At 48.2% G+C, this 19,756-nt stretch overlaps 2 protein-coding genes across 15 annotated transcripts in view; one reads left to right on the top strand and one right to left on the bottom strand.

Moving 5' to 3' along the window:
• Positions 1–4,375, bottom strand: part of LRRC74A (leucine rich repeat containing 74A) — a 48,967-nt gene extending 44,592 nt beyond the window's left edge. For 2 of the 3 annotated variants that reach the window (XM_063948256.1, XM_063948254.1), the window contains exons 1-2: positions 682–793; positions 1–176 (exon numbers count right to left, since the gene is read on the bottom strand). In XM_063948256.1, coding sequence (XP_063804326.1) covers positions 1–176; positions 682–778 — 273 coding nt within the window. In that variant the 5' untranslated portion in view covers positions 779–793. Of the gene's footprint in view, positions 177–681; positions 794–4,311 lie in introns of those variants that run through there. The other variant, XM_063948255.1, reaches the window with a different exon arrangement.
• Positions 51–19,756, top strand: part of ANGEL1 (angel homolog 1) — a 23,880-nt gene continuing 4,174 nt past the window's right edge. For 2 of the 12 annotated variants that reach the window (XR_010190517.1, XM_063948257.1), the window contains exons 1-7: positions 51–132; positions 543–694; positions 13,658–13,956; positions 14,081–14,289; positions 17,452–17,521; positions 17,606–18,042; positions 18,120–18,243. Coding sequence is in view for 11 of the 12 variants with exons in the window: in XM_063948257.1 (XP_063804327.1) it covers positions 609–694; positions 13,658–13,956; positions 14,081–14,289; positions 17,452–17,521; positions 17,606–18,042; positions 18,120–18,243 (1,225 nt within the window). In the remaining variant the exon portion in view is untranslated. Of the gene's footprint in view, positions 133–542; positions 695–5,074; positions 5,318–11,712; positions 11,811–12,679; positions 12,738–13,657; positions 13,957–14,080; positions 14,290–17,451; positions 17,522–17,605; positions 18,043–18,119; positions 18,244–19,756 lie in introns of those variants that run through there. The other 10 variants (XM_063948259.1, XM_063948265.1, XM_063948262.1 and 7 more) reach the window with 10 other exon arrangements.

The raw sequence follows: 19,756 nt of genomic DNA on the forward strand, positions 1-19,756 counted from the left end.
CAACAGTGATATAGCCACAGCGCGGGCTCCACGGGGCCCCAGTCCATGATGGTTCAGGCCCATGTAGGGCTCGTTCATATGGAGGAGAAAGTATGAAGTGGGCACCACACCCAGTTTGCAGCATGCCTCTATGTAAGTATCCCTCCAACTGGCATCTGGGTTGTTCTTCTCTGACTCTGGGATGGGGTGGGTGAGAAGATCCTAATATAAATATCTGGATCTCTAACACCACATGTAAGTAGTATTAGCCTGTCCTCCCAGAGGTTCATCAGTGAGACCCAGTAGTCAGGTAATCATACATAGCTATGAGAATGAGCCCCAGCATGGAGGCACATGCTGCAGGCTCCTTGCGTTACCCACCCATATACATTACTATGGCGTAGTCAGTCCCAACTAGTTGATATTCCCTTCCATTATTTTTTTTGTGGATTGGTTGCTTTGGGTTATTGCACATGTACCCCATATTAGGAGGTAGTATGGCTAAGCAGTGATGGCCACTGTACCGTCACCTGACCTATCCATCCTAATTTATCCTTCAAAAGGTCCATTAATCCAGTAAACTGAGCAGAAACAAAACAAGGTGTGTTACATGGGGATATTCTTACAACATGACATGCCTGTATGCACCAAAGAGGGGACATCAATGGAAAGAGGAACTCCTGGCATGTACCAGGGACTCACCCTCTAGGTCCAGGTCTGTATCGTAGTCCTCAGCCGTGTCCTGTGCATAGGGTAGATTAAATGAGAGATTCTGCAGTTGTTGACACAGTTCGCCCATTTTGCTGTGTGTGCTGAGCACTAGTGACTGACACTGGATAGTGCGGATCATATAACAGCCCACGCTAAGGGCACCTGTCACCTGGAAGGCTTTAGATATCACAAACCAAAATAAAATGCCCGGCTGTCCAAAATTGGTATAGGAAGGAAGACAACCTGTTACGCATGTCTATAATACAGGTGACAGAGATACAAAATGACTCCGCACGCAGTTAAGATTGAAAATATAGTAATAATATAATAGCGACGAACAATGCATATAATGATGTCCCGCAGGAACGTATTTTGGTTTGTTGGTGGTGCTCATTTAGAAGGATATGTTTGAGAAACAGAAGAGTCTTTGTGGCGCACACTTGGGAAAATTGTAAATAATAAAACTTTTATTTTTAAAATAAATAATATGCTTTCAAAAGCAGACAACACATACAAATAAGCAATACTCTCATCACAGAGAGATAAGGGATTTAAAAGTCCCTCGTTATGTGATATTGTGTCTGGTGTTTATAATGTGCTTGGTAATTATATTGTTAACCCCTTTTCCACTGCCTCTAAAACCCGGGTAATAGCCGTGATAACTCGGATTGCGGCACAGTAGAAAAGGGTTAATCCGGGTCCGGTAACCCGGGAATCCAAGCCAGCTAGTTTGCAGCGTTGGTCCCTAGAAGGACCTGGATTAAGGGGCATGATGGGGGCAGAGCCAGAGTCTCACATACCTCCCAACATGACCCATTCAGGAGGGACAAAATGCTCTGCTCCTGGACTTCCCTCTTATGATTGCCGTCACCTGTGTCAAACTAGTTGTTTGTTAAGAAAGGTGTTTCACCACATCGGCCAGCAATCATAGATTAAGCGGGAGGTCCAGGAACAGAGCATTGTGTGCCTCCTGGAGAGGGTCATGTTGGGAGGTATGGTTACTGCAGCTGAGACTCTCAGCGGCTACTGCAGTGTAAACGGCTATGACCCTGGAATCATCTGGGCTGGAGCCGCAGTGGAAAGGGGCCAGACCCAGGTCTAACCCGGTTTGGAACTGTGGCTCAGATTTATCAAGCCTTGGAAAGTAATAAATTGCTTGGTGATAAAGTGCCAACCAATCAGCTCCTACCTGTCATTTTTCAAACCAACCTGTAACATGACAGTTAGGAGCTGGTTGGCTGGTACTTTATCACTGTGCAATTTATCACTCTCCAAGACCTGATAAATCTGGGCCTGTGTGCCTTATCTCAGGTCAGACCCGTGGAAAGGATGTAATAGTGACCCACACAATGGCAACTATCGCCCTGATTACACCCAAGTAGTCAGGTTTCAGATGCAGGTCTCATCCTGGCAGCCAGGGGATGGGGTGTCTGTTCTCACCCAGGCAGTCAGAGTTCTGGGTGATATTTTTTTTTTTTTTTTGGGGGGGGGGGGGGGGGGGGAGTCAGAGTTTGGGGTGTTGGTTCCAACTTATGCAGTCAGGGTTTGGCATCTAGGTCTTCACCCAAGTAATCAGTTTGGGGTGTCTGGTGTCACCCTGAGTTATTGGAGCTGGTTGTCACCACGGTAGTCAGAGTTTTGGGGAGTCGGTTCTCACCCAGTCAGTCAGTTTGGGGTGTTAAATATCACTCAGGCAGTTATTAGGGGTGGTATTCAGTATGTCGGCTGTTGGGATCCCGGCGCTCAGTATTCTGGCGCCGGAATCCCGACACCCGGCATACTGACAGCTATTCTCCCTCTATGGGGTCCACGGCCCCCCTGGAGGGAGAATAAATAGCGTGGCGAGCACCACCGTGCCCGCAACAATCCCGCAAGGGGCTCATTTGCACTTGCCCAGCTGCCGGCATGCCGGTGGTCCGGATCCCAGCACTGGTATGCTGCCCGCCGGCATAACATACTACACCCAGTTATTAGTGTTAGTTCTCACATACGCAGTCAGAGTTTGGGGTGTTGGTTCCCACATACGCAGAGTTTGGGGTGTTGGTTCCCACATACGCGGCAGTCAGAGTTTGGAGTGTTGGATCCCACATACGCCGTCAGAGTTTGGGGTGTTGGATCCCACATACGCAGTCAGAGTTTGGGGTGTCTGTTCTCGCCAAGGCAGGCAGAGTTTGGGGTGTTGGTTACCACATGCGCAGTCAGAGTTTGGGGTGTTGGTTCCCACATACGCAGTCAGAGTCTGGGGTGTCTGTTCTCACCCAGGCAGCAGAGTTTGGGGTGTTGGTTTCCACATGCGTAGTCAGAGTTTGGGGTGTTGGTTCCCACATACGCAGTCAGAGTTTGGGGTGTTGGTTCCCACATACGCGGCAGTCACAGTTTGGGGTGTTGGTTCCCACATACGCGGCAGTCAGAGTTTAGGGTGTTGGTTCCCACATGCGCAGTCAGAGTTTGGGGTGTCAGTTCCCACATACGCAGTCAGAGTTTGGGGTGTTGGTTCCCACATACGCAGAGTTTGGGGTGTTGGTTCCCACATACGCGGCAGTCAGAGTTTGGAGTGTTGGATCCCACATACACCGTCAGAGTTTGGGGTGTTGGTTCCCACATACGCAGTCAGAGTCTGGGGTGTCTGTTCTCACCCAGGCAGCAGAGTTTGGGGTGTTGGTTTCCACATGCGCAGTCAGAGTTTGGGGTGTTGGTTCCCACATACGCAGTCAGAGTTTGGGGTGTTGGTTCCCACATACGCGGCAGTCAGAGTTTGGGGTGTTGGTTCCCACATACGCGGCAGTCAGAGTTTGGGGTGTTGGTTCCCACATGCGCAGTCAGTGTTTGGGGTGTTGGTTCCCACATACGCAGTCAGAGTTTGGGGTGTTGGTTCCCACATACGCAGAGTTTGGGGTGTTGGTTCCCACATACGCGGCAGTCAGAGTTTGGAGTGTTGGATCCCACATACGCAGTCAGAGTTTGGGGTGTCTGTTCTCGCCCAGGCAGGCAGAGTTTGGGGTGTTGGTTCCCACATACGCAGTCAGAGTTTGGGGTGTTGGTTCCCACATACGCAGTCAGAGTTTGGGGTGTTGGTTCCCACATACGCAGTCAGAGTCTGGGGTGTCTGTTCTCACCCAGGCACTCAGAGTCTGGGGTGTCTTTTCTTGCCCAGGCAGTCAGAGTCTGGGGCGTCTGTTCTCGCCCAGGCAGGCAGAGTTTGCAACGTTGTGCCGTTAGGGGAGTCCTGACAACTTTTCAAACTACTGTTTATATTTCAGTGATTTCGGAAACATTTATTCCTGAATTAAAGGGAAATAATTATGTGAAGTGCATGAAAGAGAGCAAATCAGATATAGAGGGAGCATCTGATGCGTGTACCAAGTCTGTAGTCACTTATTACAGACAATGAAAGGATGCGACGTCAGACTGATGGATCTCATTACCTATAAATAATGGATTTTCCCAGTAGGAGGCTGCAGAGCCACTGACGCCAGAGTATGCTCTGCGATCACAACTGCCTCACTGTCACCAACAGGTCATTATCTGTCATGTCACAATAATCTCCATCCATACAACAGTGACACCATCCTGCATCCGTCATACATCAGTCACTCCTTCCCTAAGACCGAGTCATATTACCACGCTAAACTGGCGAATAGTAGCCTTTCGGAGCCCCTGTTCCTGCTGGTGCATGATAATACATTCACCCGATGTAATCGCATATTGCAGTGCGATGCTGGGTGGTAATATTGCAGCCATATTGCATTGAAAATGCAATTAGTGATGAATGGGCCCCATGACCTTTTAGCCATCCTTGCATAAGCCAAGGCTCCTGGAGGCAATTTATCTTTTGACATTTAACTAAATAGACTGAGCTACAAAAAGGTTCTATAAAATGAATGACTGTGACACGCAGAATCAGAGGTTAGGGCTGTTCTAGTGCTGCTTACTTTGGCATTTATTATAAACAACCAACTGCGCAGCAAAGCAAAAATAAATAATAATGTAAAGCGGATTAGAAAGCCTACCACACGCACCCAATTTAAAAACATAAAATACACAAAATATATCTATAGGATTCTTGATATATAAATAAATAAATAAATAAATAAACACACTTTTTTTTATCAAACAGATTGAGGGACTAATTATTTAATCTGTGCTTAAGCATGGCTATCCTTAAAACCTGGACTGTTATGTTTTCACAGCACTCGAACATAGCATCTCAAACGTGGTCCTTAGGTCTCCATACAGTTCATGTTTTCCAGGTCTCCTCATAGAATTACAAGTGAAATAATTAGATCCACCTGTGTATGTGTAAAATGTGTCAGTGAGTAATGAGTACACCTGTGCACCTGCTGGGTGACCTGGGAAACGTGTCACTAATGAGTACACCTGTACACCTTCCGGGTGATCTGGGAAATGTGTCAGTAATGAGTACACTTGCCAGGGGACCTGTAATGTGTGAGCTGTTTGTCCTGATGACCAAGACTGAGAACATTTGCAGTACTAGACTAGAGTAGCCTCTGATACCACATGAAGTGTCACACAAGTCAGAACTACTTCCATCTCCACCCAGTCATTAGGCTGCTCACTTGAGTTTGACCTCTGAACTCCAAACTGGCAACTACCATGGCAACATGGGGTAAGTACTGTGGATAATTGTTGGGTAATTAGGGCCACATTAAAGTTTGTGGAGGTCCCAGGGTAACTAAATTGTGGGGGCTACTGAAAGGATAATGTGTCCCAGCACCACAAATGTATTAAACACATTATAGTGTCCCCAGTTCCCATTATGCCACAGTGCGACCACACTGGTGTTTGTCTGTGGAGGGGGGGGGTTTGAATGGCCAGTGCGTGAGGGCCCTTGGACAACCTCCCAGGCCACTCTGTGTGACGGCAGAGTGGGGAGAGTACTGCCGGGTAATATGCGTGATGACAGAGTGGGGAGAGTACTGCTGCGTAATATGCGTGATTACAGAGTGGGGAGAGTACTGCCGGGTAATATGCGTGATGACAGAGTGGGGAGAGTACTGCCGGGTAATATACGTGATGGCAGAGTGGGGAGTGTACTGCCGGGTAATATACGTGATGGCAGAGTGAGGAGAGTACTGCTGCGTAATATGCGTGATTACAGAGTGGGGAAAGTACTGCTGGGTAATATGCGTGATGGCAGAGTGGGGAGAGTACTGCTGAGTAATGTGTGATGGCCGCATGAGGAGAGTACTGCCGGGTAATATGTGTGACAGCGGAGTGAGGAGAGTACTGCCGGGTAATATGCGTGATGGCAAAGTGAGGAGATTACTACCAGGTAATATGCATGATGGCAAAGTGAGGAGAGTACTGCCGGGTAATATGTGTGACAAATACTACCGGGTAATGTGTGATGGGAATGTACTGCCGGGTGAGGTGTGTGATGGCAGCATGGTGAGAATACTGACGAGTAATATGTGTGACGGCAGAGTGGGGAGAGTACTGCCGGGTAATATGCGTGATGACAGAGTGGGGAGAGTACTGCCGGGTAATATGCGTGATGACAGAGTGGGGAGAGTACTGCCGGGTAATAAGCGTGATGGCAGAGTGGGGAGAGTACTGCCGGGTAATATGCGCGATGGCAGAGTGGGGAGAGTGCTGCCGGGTAATATGCATGATGGCAGAGTGGGGAGAGTGCTGCCGGGTAATATGCATGATGGCAGAGTGGGGAGAGTACTGCCGGGTAATATGCGCGATGGCAGAGTGGGGAGAGTGCTGCCGGGTAATATGCGCGATGGCAGAGTGGGGAGAGTGCTGCCGGGTAATGTGTGATGGGAAAGTACTGCCAGGTAATATGACGGCAGAGTGAGGAGAGTATTTATTATTATTATTATTATTATTATTATTATTATTATCCTTTATATGGCGCAACAAGGGTTCCGCAGCGCCCAATTACAGAGTACATAAATAATCAAACAGGAAAACAGCGACTTACAGTTGATGACAGTATAGGACAAGTACATGGTAAATAAACAGTTACATCAGCAGATGACACTGGAATAAGTATCAGGTGGCAGAAGACTGCTGGATGTGGTGCAGTTGAAGATTATTAAAGTAAGACAAAGGATAAGCACATGAGGGAAGAGGGCCCTGCTCGTGAGAGCTTACAATCTAAAAAGTATAGCCGGGTAATGTGTGACAGCAGAGTGGGGAGAGTACTGCCGGGTAATATTCATTATGACAGAGTAGGGAGAGTACTGCCCAGTAATGTATAATGGCAGAGTGGGGAGAGTACTGCTGAGTAATGTGTGACGGCAGAGTAGGGAGAGTACTGCTGGGTAATATACGTGATGGTAGAGTGGGGAGAGTACTGCCGAGAAATATGTGTGACGGCAGAGTAGGGAGAGTACTGCCGGGTAATATTCATTATGACAGAGTAGGGAGAGTACTGGCCGGTAATATGTGTAATGGCAGAGTGGGGAGAGTACTGCTGAGTAATGTGTGACGGCAGAGTAGGGAGAGTACTGCTGGGTAATATACGTGATGGTAGAGTGGGGAGAGTAGTGCCGAGAAATATGTGTGATGGCAGAGTAGGGAGAGTGCCGTCACACATATTTCCCGGCAGTACTCTTCCCTACTCTGCTGTCACACATATTTCCCGGCAGTAGAGTCAGGAGAGTACTGCCAGGTAATGTGTGATGGGAGAGTACTGCCGGGTAATGTGCGTGATGGCAGAGTATTGCTGGGTAATGTGTGATGGCTGCGTGCAAAAGTATTACTGGATAATGGGGGTCATTCCGAGTTCATTGCAGCCAGCAACTTTTTGCTGCTGGTGCGATCAACCAATCTCCGCCTATGGGGGAGTGTAGTTTAGCTTAGCAGGGCTGCGTTCGCTTGTGCAGGCCTGCTATGCTAAAAAAGTTTTGTGCAGTGGAAGAGTAACCCTGGAGCTACTTACCCTGTCTGATGGATCCAGCGACGTTCCTCCCGGCTTTGACGTCAGACATCCGCCCTCTGTTTGCCTGGACGCGCCTGCGTTCCGACGTCCACTCCTTGAAAACGGCATCCAACGGTGAGTATCCGCCCCGGAACGCCTCTCCACTGTCAATCTTCTTGTGATCGGCACTGCGTCTTCTTTTTTCGCTGTGCGCACCGTTGCCAGGTGACACAGTAGGTAGGAATTGTGAAATTGCTTCTGTCATAGAAGGGCGGATGACGCAAGGGGCTGCTGTTTACTGTATACAGTAGTATGCAGCCAAATTTAGCGCTATCAGGGCCGGTTCCTGTGTATTAACGGCTAGCCCTAACGTAGATACATAGCAATGCTATACGTCCTGGTGGCTGGCCCCTCCCCTGGGACCAGCCACCTTACAGCATGTTCAGCGCCTCAGCTGCGATGCCGGATCGGTCAATGGCTGACCTGTCCATCTTCCCCCTTGAGCCAAATATCTGATCTGATCCGGCCCGGCTCCTCAGACTCCTCCTCCTTTTCATACACCGCCACTGTTGGGACAGTTAAACGGGCGAGCAAGCTGGAGGTCAGTTGTATATGCATCGAGAGTACTCTGTGGTATATGATGTGAATTACGGGCAAGGTGTGGCATTTTATGTGAGTTGAGAGCACTGTGTGGCGTATAATGTGAGTTAGAGGCACTGTGTGGCATATAATGAGAATTACAGGCACTGTGTAGGATATTATGTGAATTGAGGGAACTCTGTGGCATATAATGTGAATTGAGGGAACTCTGTAGCATATAATGTGAATTGAGGGCACTCTGTGGCAGATAATGTGAATTGGGGGCACTCTGTGGCATATAATGTGAATTGGGGGGGCACTCATTACGGGCAATGTACGGCATTTTATCTGAATTGGGATTACTGTGTGGCATATAATGAGTATTGGGGGCACTGTGCGGCATATTATGTGAATTGAGGGCACTCTATGGCATATTATGTGATTAGTGTCCCTCTGTGGCATGTAATGTGAATCGTGGGCACTCTGCGGCATATAATGTGAATTGGGGGCACGCTGTGGCATGTAGTGTGAATCGGAGCACTCTGTGGCATGTAATGTGAATCGCGGGCACTCTGTGGCATATAATGTGAATTGGGGGGCACTCTGTGGCATATAATGTGAATTACGGGCAATGTACGGCATTTTGTCTGAATTGGGATCACTGTGTGGCATATAATGAGAATTGGGGGCACTGTGCGGCATATTATGTGAATTGAGGGCACTCTATGGCATATTATGTGAATTAGTGGCCCTCTGTGGCATGTAATGTGAATCGTGGGCACTCTGCGGCATATAATGTGAATTGGGGGCACGCTGTGGCATGTAGTGTGAATTGGGGGCACGCTGTGGCATGTAGTGTTTATTGGGTGCACGCTGTGGCATGTAGTGTGAATTGGGGGCACGCTGTGGCATGTAGTGTGAATTGGGGGCATGCTGTGGCATATAATGTGAATTGGGGGGCACGCTGTGGCATATGTGAATTGGGGGACACTCTGTGGCATATAATGTGAATTGGGGGGCACTCTGTGGCATATAATGTGAATTGGGGGCACTCTGTGGCATATAATGTGAATTGGGGGACACTCTGTGGCATATGTGAATTGGGGGACACTGTGGCATATAATGTGAATTGGGGGACACTGTGGCATATAATGTGAATTGGGGGCACTCTGTGGCATATAATGTGAATTGGGGACACTCTGTGGCATATAATGTGAATTGGGGGACACTCTGGCATATAATGTGAATTGGGGGACACTCTGTGGCATATAATGTGAATTGGGGACACTCTGTGGCATATAATTTGAAATGGGGGGCACTCTGTGGCATACAATATAATTTTTTTAAGGGGCCTCACATTTGAGGCTCAGTTTGTGTCAGAAAACTTTAAACCACACCTAAATTACGCAAGCGATACCCTCAACATTGCCACACCCATATTTACATTGCATTCCCTGGTTGAAAAGCCAGACCACTTGCTTGTGTCTGCCCCCCAGGCTGAAAGTTGCCAGTCAGGCCCTGACATGTGTGAGGTCAGCAGACTGCGTATGCACAGTAGCGCTTGATAGTCCCTATAAAGGAGTCTGGGCACATCGCAGCCTGTACCTGCATGTGGTATTTACACATTTGGGTGGTAAATAATTTGTTATTGCTGTGAAAAGGGGCAATAAGAAAATTGTGTCTGAAATCCAATAATTGATACATGAGGGTGCTGGGCGCAAGACAGAGAGGTCCCAAGGCCTATAGGTGCTGCAAGGGTTCTGGGTGCGGGGCTGAGAGGGTGCTGCAGGGGTTCTGGGTGCGGGGCTGAGTGGGTGCTGCAGGGCTGAGAGGGTGCTGCAGGGGTTCTGGGTGCGGGGCTGAGAGGGTGCTGCAGGGGTTCTGGGCGCGGGGCTGAGAGGGTGGTGCAGGACTGAGGGGGTGCTGTAGGGGTTCTGGGTGCAGGGCTGAGAGGGTGCTGCAGGGGTTCTGGGTGCAGAGCTTAGAGGGTGCTGCAGGGGTTCTGGGTGTAGGGCTGAGAAGGTTCTGCAGGGATTCTGGGTGCGGGCTGAGCGGGTGCTGCTGGGGTTCTGGGTGCAGGGCTGAGAGGGTGCTGCAGGGGTTCTGGGTGCGGGCTGAGAGGGTGCTGCAGGGGTTCTAGGTGCAGGGCTGAGGGGGTGCTGCCGGGGTTCTGGGTGCAGGGCTGAGAAGGTGCTGCAGGGATTCTGGGTGCGGGCTGAGAGGGTGTTGCAGGGGTTCTGGGTGCAGGGCTGAGGGGGTGCTGCAGGGGTTCTGGGTGCAGGGCTGAGGGGGTGCTGCAGGGGTTCTGGGTGCAGGGCTGAGAAGGTGCTGCAGGGATTCTGGGTGCGGGCTGAGAAGGTTCTGCAGGGATTCTGGGTGCGGGCTGAGAGGGTGCTGCAGGGGTTCTGGGTGCGGGGCTGAGAAGGTTCTGCAGGGGTTCTGGGTGCGGGGCTGAGAAGGTTCTGCAGGGGTTCTGGGTGCAGAGCTGAGAGGGTGCTACAGGGATCCTGCCATGCCATCTTGGAAACCCCAATTCTATAGAAAAAGGAAGATGTTGACTTATGAGCATCCAAGGAAGCCTCATGGTGTAAAATATTAAGAGGAATGTCTTTGATTTCAGGAGAAGTTTCTTGGTCATGAATGAGTAGAAAGTATTTAAAAGCTATATTAGACAAGATTTTTTTTTTTTTTCCTGAGACTCCTTTATAGACTACTAGCTGGAGCACCCGGTGTTGTCCGGGATTTTAAGAATATCTGTTTACAAAACTAAATTTAAATATTAAACACACCGTATAAATAACATTGTAGATAGCTGAATACCCGTGCTTTGCTACGGGATGAGGATGGTAAATTAGAATGATAGTTGTTCGTTAATTTACGTTGGTTGGAGATCTAGTATATAGGCAAATCTTGCTTCCCTGACGCACTTTGTGTAGTGGCCGGACCCCTTTTGGTCCCCCAAGGAACCCTGCTCTTCCCACTATATAACTCTCAGTCGGTGGCTTCCTGCTGCCTCCATTCCCCTCCTCACATCCTGTCACTGCCCCTATCACATGCAGCCCTGTCCTCACTGACACATCACTCATCTCCTGATATACTCTGTGCTGCTGGGGACCCTGCTCCTCCCACTATATAACTCTCAGTCGATGGCTTCCTGCTGCCTCCATTCCCCTCCTCACATCCTGTCATTGCCCCTATCACATGCAGCCCTGTCCTCACTGACACATCACTCATCTCCTGATATACTCTGTGCTGCTGGGGACCCTGCTCCTCCCACTATATAACTCAGTCTGTCTTCCTGCTGCCTCCATTCCCCTCCTCACATCATGTCACTGCCTCTGTCACATGCAGCCCTGTCCTCACTGACACATCACTCATCTCCTGATATACTCTGTGCTGCTGGGTACCCTGCTCCTTCCACTATATAATGCTGTGAGCAGGCCCCACCCCTCCGTTTTGGTCCTTTTGATGACATCATCTTGATGAGACAGTAAAAAGTCCATTTGTAATGACAGCAATAGGCTTTTACAGAGCTTACCCGGGTTAGGTGGAAACAGATCAGACACGGGAATAACTCGTGTCGAAGTGTAGTGGAAATGGGGGAGCCGACACGGGTTGTAGCCGTGTTAAACATCCCGGATCGGACACGGTACGTAGGTGGAAAAGGGGTATAACTCTGTGTGTGGGTTTGTGCTACCTGCATTCCCCTCCTCACATCATGTCACTGCCCCTGTCACATGCAGCCCTGTCATCACTGACATATTATGCATGTCCTGATATAGTCTGTGCTGCAGGCCCACCCCTAGGGGTGCTAGTAGTGTGTTACCCCCACAGTGTTTGTTCCCAGAGTGTAAGTCATATGTGTACCAAGTTTGTTGTAAATTGCTGCAGGCATTCCAGAGTTATGCTGTCTGCTGAAATTCTCAGTGCTGCTGCGTCACCCCTAGGAGTGCTAGGGGTGTCTAACCCCCACAGTGTTTGTTCCCAGATTGTAAGGCATATGTGTACCAATTTCTGAGTACATTGCTCCAGCAATTCCGGAGTTATGCTGTCTCCTGATATACTCTGTGCTGCTGCCCCCCCCCCCCCCCCCCCCCAGGGGTGCTAGGGATTTCTAATTGTTTTAGTTGCCTCCGCTGTGTTTTAATACGCTGTTATGTCAAATTTCACGATCTTCGCTTGTAAACGGTGGATTTTTATAGAAAGACAGTGACAATTTTTCACTTTTTTTATATAGTAGATACGTGCCTTCAGGTCTTGTAGCCAGCATGGTTCTATATAAAGATGTTGGAGTAGTTAAATCGGGGTCAGTATGAAATCCCGGCGGTCAGGAGACCAATGACGGGATCCCGGCGGCGAGCGCAGTGTGTCCCCTCGCGGGCTCGCGCTCGCCACACTTCACCCAAGTGGGGGAACTAGCCGGCGGTCGGGACCCCTGACTGACTCCCATTAATTCCTTTGTTCGATTTTGGTTGAAATGGTTTTCAAAGACTAATTCATGCTCTCCTCATCCACCAGATGAATGAACAAAAATGGAAATTGAGGAATTTAACATCTATCTGAGTTGGTTGGAGTGGTAAGGATAGCAATAATTAAAGCATCGGGGGATGCGTCATCATATTTGATGGTTTGCGATTCCCTAAATAGGACAGTGTAAGATGAGTCAGTATTTGCTGGGGTTTTCAGGAGGGAAAACCCTTGATAGTACAGAAAAAGGAAAGGAGCCTCTCCAAGAAGGAATGCCACCATAACTAAGTCCTCTCTGGAGTTGCTATCTATGAGAGAAGTTCATCAGCAATGGGCTGTAATATTAATTCCTTTTCAGTCCCACTCGGATTCCCCTGTTAGGGAGCTATTCGATTTTTTTTTTGCCAGATTTTTCAACCAATCTGCAATTATCAGCCGTTTTAGGGCGAATTAGACTTGCCCTATTCAATGCCTGTGCCAATTTTTCGACTGGTCGAAAAATCCGACACTGGTGAAAATCACATGGATCGGCGAATTCGCCGCCGATCCACGTGTTTTGTCGAATTTGCCCGTTTTGGGTCCGTTTTCATCCATGCCAATTAAAAAAAAAAAATTAGTGAAAAGGCATGGGCGAAAAAGGGTTATAAAAATCAGGCGAAAGCACCCGCTATTGAATACCCATGGTTGAATTAGTGCACGGCATATAATTGAATAACCCCCCTTTGTTGGAATTCCAATGTATTTAATTTGTTCTTCATGTTCTCTAATCCTGTTGTAATTTGTTTTTTTTTTGTTTTTTTTGTAATTATACTATAAAACAGTTTCCCAACTTCTGCCATTACAGTCCAGGTTTTAAGGATATCCAAGCTTTAGCACAAGTGACCTAATTAGTACTTCAGTCAATTTTACTTAACTATCTTCACTCGAGCATGGATATCCTTAAAACCTGCACTGTAATGGCGGAGCTTGGGATACTCTGCTATAAAGAGAAGATAATGATGTATGGAGATGGTTTCATGCACGGAGCAGCTCTTCCCTTTGTTATCCAGCCTCTAATGCCCACACAGCGGACCAGCCTGTGGCATGCACCTTGGCCATGAAGAGTCATCACAGATTGGAAACTGCAAAGGATCAGATAACCATGGAGGTCGCAGGGTCAGCAGCGAGAAATGGGTTTGAAGAGGGACTATCTGGCGGCACAGAGACGCCTGGTGCGAAGCAGATAACCACCTGGAAGCAGGTGCAGGAACTGGCGGCCACTAAGAGAGCTGAACCACCCAACTTCGAGAAGTCGTATCTGGATGATCAGAGTTCCATGTTCTACAACAGTGAGTGTAATGTGGACACACGGGGGGGAATCATTACACCCATTACATACACACGCGTGTCTTTACATACTGTATGTGACCTATTTATGTATGCAGAATAGTGACAGGATCTTTGTGCATCCAGGAATAATGTGGAGGGACTGGCAGTACCTGCATGAAGTAGACCTCCCCAGCAGCCAGCACTTTGATTTCACAGTCCTGTCCTACAACATCCTCTCGCAGGACCTGCTAGAGAAGTACATGTATCTCTACCAGCACTGCTCCCCTGATATCCTCCGCTGGGAATACCGCTGGCCCAAAATCCTCAGGGAACTGCAGTACTGGGATGCTGAGGTGAGTTACCTGGAGTATGGGAGGAGGAGTGGCTTCAGGCCAGGCATTTAGTACAATAGTATAAGAGTGCAGACCCGCCATTCACCAAAAATGTACCAAGAAGAGAAAAGTGAGGCCAAAGCATGCGGGACTTGTCCTTATTTTTCTCTGCCTCATAAAAAATTTTCTATCCCATTTTGTTTTCTACTCCTCCCACTTCTGTCTGCTCTATTACCCCTCCCACTTCTCTGCCTCTTACTCCTCCCACTTCTGTCTGCTCTATTACTCCTCCCACTTTTGTCTGCCTCTGTTACTCCTCCCACCTCTTTGTCTGCCTCTAATACTCCCCCCACTTCTCTGTCTGCCCCTATTACTCCTCCCACCTCTCTGTCTGCCTCTATTACTCCTCCCTGTCTGCCTCTATTACTCCTCCCACCTCTCTCTGCCTCTATTACTCCTCTCTGTCTGCCTCTATTACTCCTACCTCCTCTGCCTGTCTCTATTAATCCTCCCTCCTCTGTCTGCCGCTATTACTCCTCCCACCTCTGTCTGCCTCTATTACTCCTCCCACCTCTCTGTCTGCCTCTATTACTCCTCCTACTCCTCTGTCTGCCTCTATTACTCCTCTCTGTCTGCCTCTATTACTCCTCCCTCCTCTCTGCCTGTCTCTATTAATCCTCCCTCCTCTGTCTGCCGCTATTACTCCTCCCACCTCTCTGTCTGCCTCTATTACTCCTCCCTCCTTTCTGCCTGTCTCTATTACTCCTCCCTCCTTTCTGCCTGTCTCTATTAATCCTCCCTCCTCTGTCTGCCTCTATTACTCCTCCCTGTCTGCCTCTATTACTCCTCCCTGTCTGCCTCTATTACTCCTCTCTGTCTGCCTCTATTACTCCTCCTACTCCTCTGTCTGCCTCTATTACTCCTCCCTGTCTGCCTCTATTACTCCTCCCTCCTCTCTGCCTGTCTCTATTAATCCTCCCTCCTCTGTCTGCCGCTATTACTCTTCCCACCTCTGTCTGCCTCTATTACTCCTCCCACCTCTCTGTCTGCCTCTATTACTCCTCCTACTCCTGTCTGCCTCTATTACTCCTCCCTGTCTGCCTCTATTACTCCTCCCTCCTCTCTGCCTGTCTCTATTAATCCTCCCTCCTCTGTCTGCCGCTATTACTCCTCCCACCTCTGTCTGCCTCTATTACTCCTCCCACCTCTCTGTCTGCCTCTATTACTCATCCTACTCCTCTGTCTGCCTCTATTACTCCTCTCTGTCTGCCTCTATTACTCCTCCCTCCTCTCTGCCTGTCTCTATTAATCCTCCCTCCTCTGTCTGCCGCTATTACTCCTCCCACCTCTCTGTCTGCCTCTATTACTCCTCCCTCCTTTCTGCCTGTCTCTATTACTCCTCCCTCCTTTCTGCCGGTCTCTATTAATCCTCCCTCCTCTGTCTGCCTCTATTACTCCTCCCTGTCTGCCTCTATTACTCCTCCCTGTCTGCCTCTATTACTCCTCTCTGTCTGCCTCTATTACTCCTCCTACTCCTCTGTCTGCCTCTATTACTCCTCCCTGTCTGCCTCTATTACTCCTCCCTCCTCTCTGCCTGTCTCTATTAATCCTCCCTCCTCTGTCTGCCGCTATTACTCTTCCCACCTCTCTGTCTGCCTCTATTACTCCTCCCTGTCTGCCTCTATTACTCCTCTCTGTCTCTGCCTCTATTACTCCTCCTACTCCTCTGTCTGCCTCTATTACTCCTCCCTGTCTGCCTCTATTACTCCTCCCTGTCTGCCTCTATTACTCCTCTCTGTCTGCCTCTATTACTCCTCCTACTCCTCTGTCTGCCTCTATTACTCCTCCCTGTCTGCCTCTATTACTCCTCCCTCCTCTCTGCCTGTCTCTATTAATCCTCCCTCCTCTGTCTGCCGCTATTACTCTTCCCACCTCTGTCTGCCTCTATTACTCCTCCCACCTCTCTGTCTGCCTCTATTACTCCTCCTACTCCTGTCTGCCTCTATTACTCCTCCCTGTCTGCCTCTATTACTCCTCCCTCCTCTCTGCCTGTCTCTATTAATCCTCCCTCCTCTGTCTGCCGCTATTACTCCTCCCACCTCTGTCTGCCTCTATTACTCCTCCCACCTCTCTGTCTGCCGCTATTACTCTTCCCACCTCTCTGTCTGCCTCTATTACTCCTCCCTGTCTGCCTCTATTACTCCTCCTACTCCTCTGTCTGCCTCTATTACTCCTCTCTGTCTGCCTCTATTACTCCTCCCTCCTCTCTCTGCCTGTCTCTATTACTCCTCCCTCCTCTGTCTGCCGCTATTACTCCTCCCACCTCTCTGTCTGCTTCTATTACTCCTCCCTGTCTGCCTCTATTACTCCTCCCACCTCTCGGTCTGCATATATTGCCCGGCCGTCTTACTGTCTGCCTGTATTACTCCGACACATCACCATATACCTGCAGTACCCCCCTCCACGTACACACCACCACTCCATCTGCCTGTACTACACCGACACCTCTCCCATCTGCCTATACAACCCTGGCATCTCTCGGCCTGCCTGTACCACCCTCTCACTCCTTCAGCTATCTGTATTGCCCTTGACACTTCTCTAGCTGCCCTGTTGCCCCATCCCACTTCTCAGTCCTTCATTTGACCCTACATGTACCCCTATATCAGCTTCTATTCCTCTAGCTAGCTTTGCCTAGCTACACCCATTTCCTACCTCTCTTCTCACTGACTGTATTGTCCTGACTGCTTGTTTCCTCTGGATGTGGTTCAATAGATCTGCATTAAAAATATCTACAGTCAATAGGTCGATCCCCAAACGGTCGACGGGGTCAAAAGGTCGAAATGAAAATGGTCGAAACAAAAAAGGTTGACACTTTTTTTTTTTTTTTTTCCCTTCACTTTTTCCCAGAAAAAAAACAAACCACCATTAGTGTACCGTGTCCCCTTGCGTTGCGACTAAAGGTAGTCCTAACTGTAGTCCACAAGAATGGTAAAGGATGAAAAAAGTTAAACTTTTTAAAAAACAACTTGTGTTGACCTTTTTGCATGTTGACAATTTGGGGTCAACCTTTATACTGTGGACCTATCATCCGGATAGCGATGCCTCTCAGGTGACCTCTCTCCCCAGGCATATACAGGTTACTCAGTCTCACGTCTGAACGGGACATGTGGTGTTTCTCCTCAGGTTCTCTGTCTTCAGGAGGTTCAAGAAGACCATTACAGGCAGTACGTGCAGCCGACCCTCTCTGCATACGGTAATTCTCCCTGCGGGTGACGTTGGTGCCAGTCAGGAGTGAAGGCTTATGGGACTTGGTTAATACCTTTCCCTGTCTCCTTAGGGTACAACTCGCACTACAAGCGGCGGACAGGCCGGAGAACCGATGGTTGCTGCACCAGTTTCAAAGCTCAATACTTCACGCTGCTCTGCGAGAGGCATGTGGAATATTTCCGACCTGGGATTGAAGTGTTAAACTGTGACAATGTGGGGATCGTGCTCTTACTGCAGCCAAGGCTCGCTGACTCACAAGACGGGTGCCCACCTACTCCGCTGTGTGTGGCAAATACCCACCTTGCCTACCACCCTGAAAGAGGGGACGCTAAGCTGGCACAAGTGGCACTTTTACTGGCTGAGGTAGATGAGCTCTCTTGTTCTAGTAACGGCTCTCGTTGCCCAATCATCCTGTGTGGAGATCTGAACTCAACGCCCAACTCTCCGCTCTACCAGCTGCTGCACAATGGTGTCCTGGATTGCAAAAGAGGACTGCCAGCGTGGAAGGTGGGCAGGGGAAGCAAGGCGTTGGGGTGGGTGGGTACTGTGTGTTTATCTGACATGACTTAAGTTGTACCCAACAGGTCTCGGGACAGCGGCTCTCAGGACCACCTCATTCAAAGCCTCTGTCTTCTCCTCTGTGGCCGGATATACTGGGGATCAATAACCACTGTCAATATGTTACACAGAAGGCAACAAGGACCACAGGTGAGATGATCCAGCGCATTCACACAGCAGATGTTTCATATTGTACTCCAGGCAGACTCAGGTTTGTTGTCCTTTGGTAAGTTGGTTAAATTGACTGCAATTGTATAGAATACATCTGTTGTATCTGAGGGCAAAGCTGGCTGGAGTAGAATATTCTAGGCAGTGTCGGACTGGGGCATTAAAAGCCAACCGGGGAATGCAGTGGGAGGGGCCATGTTTATGGGGTGTGGTCAGTCTCCAGAAGGGGTGTGGCCAGCCGCTACATTGGGTTGCCTAACCATTAGTGAGTGCATGGGCTGGGACCCTTGACAAATATATAAATACTGCTAGTGCGTGCATGATAATGTACCAGATAAATATTGGCAATGCACTGTAGAGAATACATTATAGTCCTGTGCAGTATAAGGTAACATATGTATAATGGACTGTAGAGAATACATCATAGTCCTGTGCAGTATAAGGTAACATATGTATATTGCACTGTAGAGAATACATCATAGTCCTGTGCAGTATAATGTAACATATGTATAATGCACTGTAGAGAATACATCATAGTCCTGTGCAGTATAAGGTAACATATGTATAATGCACTGTAGAGAATACATCATAGTCCTGTGCAGTATAAGGTAACATATGTATAATGCACTGTAGAGAATACATTATAGTCCTGTGCAGTATAAGGTAACATATGTATAATGGACTGTAGAGAATACATCATAGTCCTGTGCAGTATAAGGTAACATATGTATATTGCACTGTAGAGAATACATCATAGTCCTGTGCAGTATAATGTAACATATGTATAATGCACTGTAGAGAATACATCATAGTCCTGTGCAGTATAATGTAACATATGTATAATGCACTGTAGAGAATACATCATAGTCCTGTGCAGTATAAGGTAACATATGTATAATGCACTGTAGAGAAAACATCATAGTCCTGTGCAGTATAAGGTAACATATGTATAATGCACTGTAGAGAATACACCATAGTCCTGTGCAGTATAAGGTAACATATGTATAATGCACTGTAGAGAATACACCATAGTCCTGTGCAGTATAAGGTAACATATGTATAATGCACTGTAGAGAATACACCATAGTCCTGTGCAGTATAATGTAACATATGTATAATGCACTGTAGAGAATACACCATAGTCCTGTGCAGTATAATGTAACATATGTATAATGTATAATGCACTGTAGAGAATACATCATAGTCCTGTGCAGTATAAGGTAACATATGTATAATGCACTGTAGAGAATACATTATAGTCCTGTGCAGTATAAGGTAACATATGTATAATGCACTGTAGAGAATACACCACAGTCCTGTGCAGTATAATGTAACATATGTATAATGCACTGTAGAGAATACATCATAGTCCTGTGCAGTATAAGGTAACATATGTATAATGCACTGTAGAGAATACATCATAGTCCTGTGCAGTATAATGTAACATATGTATAATGCACTGTAGAGAATACATCATAGTCCTGTGCAGTATAAG

Source organism: Pseudophryne corroboree, chromosome 12, assembly GCF_028390025.1.
Source record: "Pseudophryne corroboree isolate aPseCor3 chromosome 12, aPseCor3.hap2, whole genome shotgun sequence".
Taxonomy (NCBI): Eukaryota; Metazoa; Chordata; class Amphibia; order Anura; family Myobatrachidae; genus Pseudophryne; species Pseudophryne corroboree.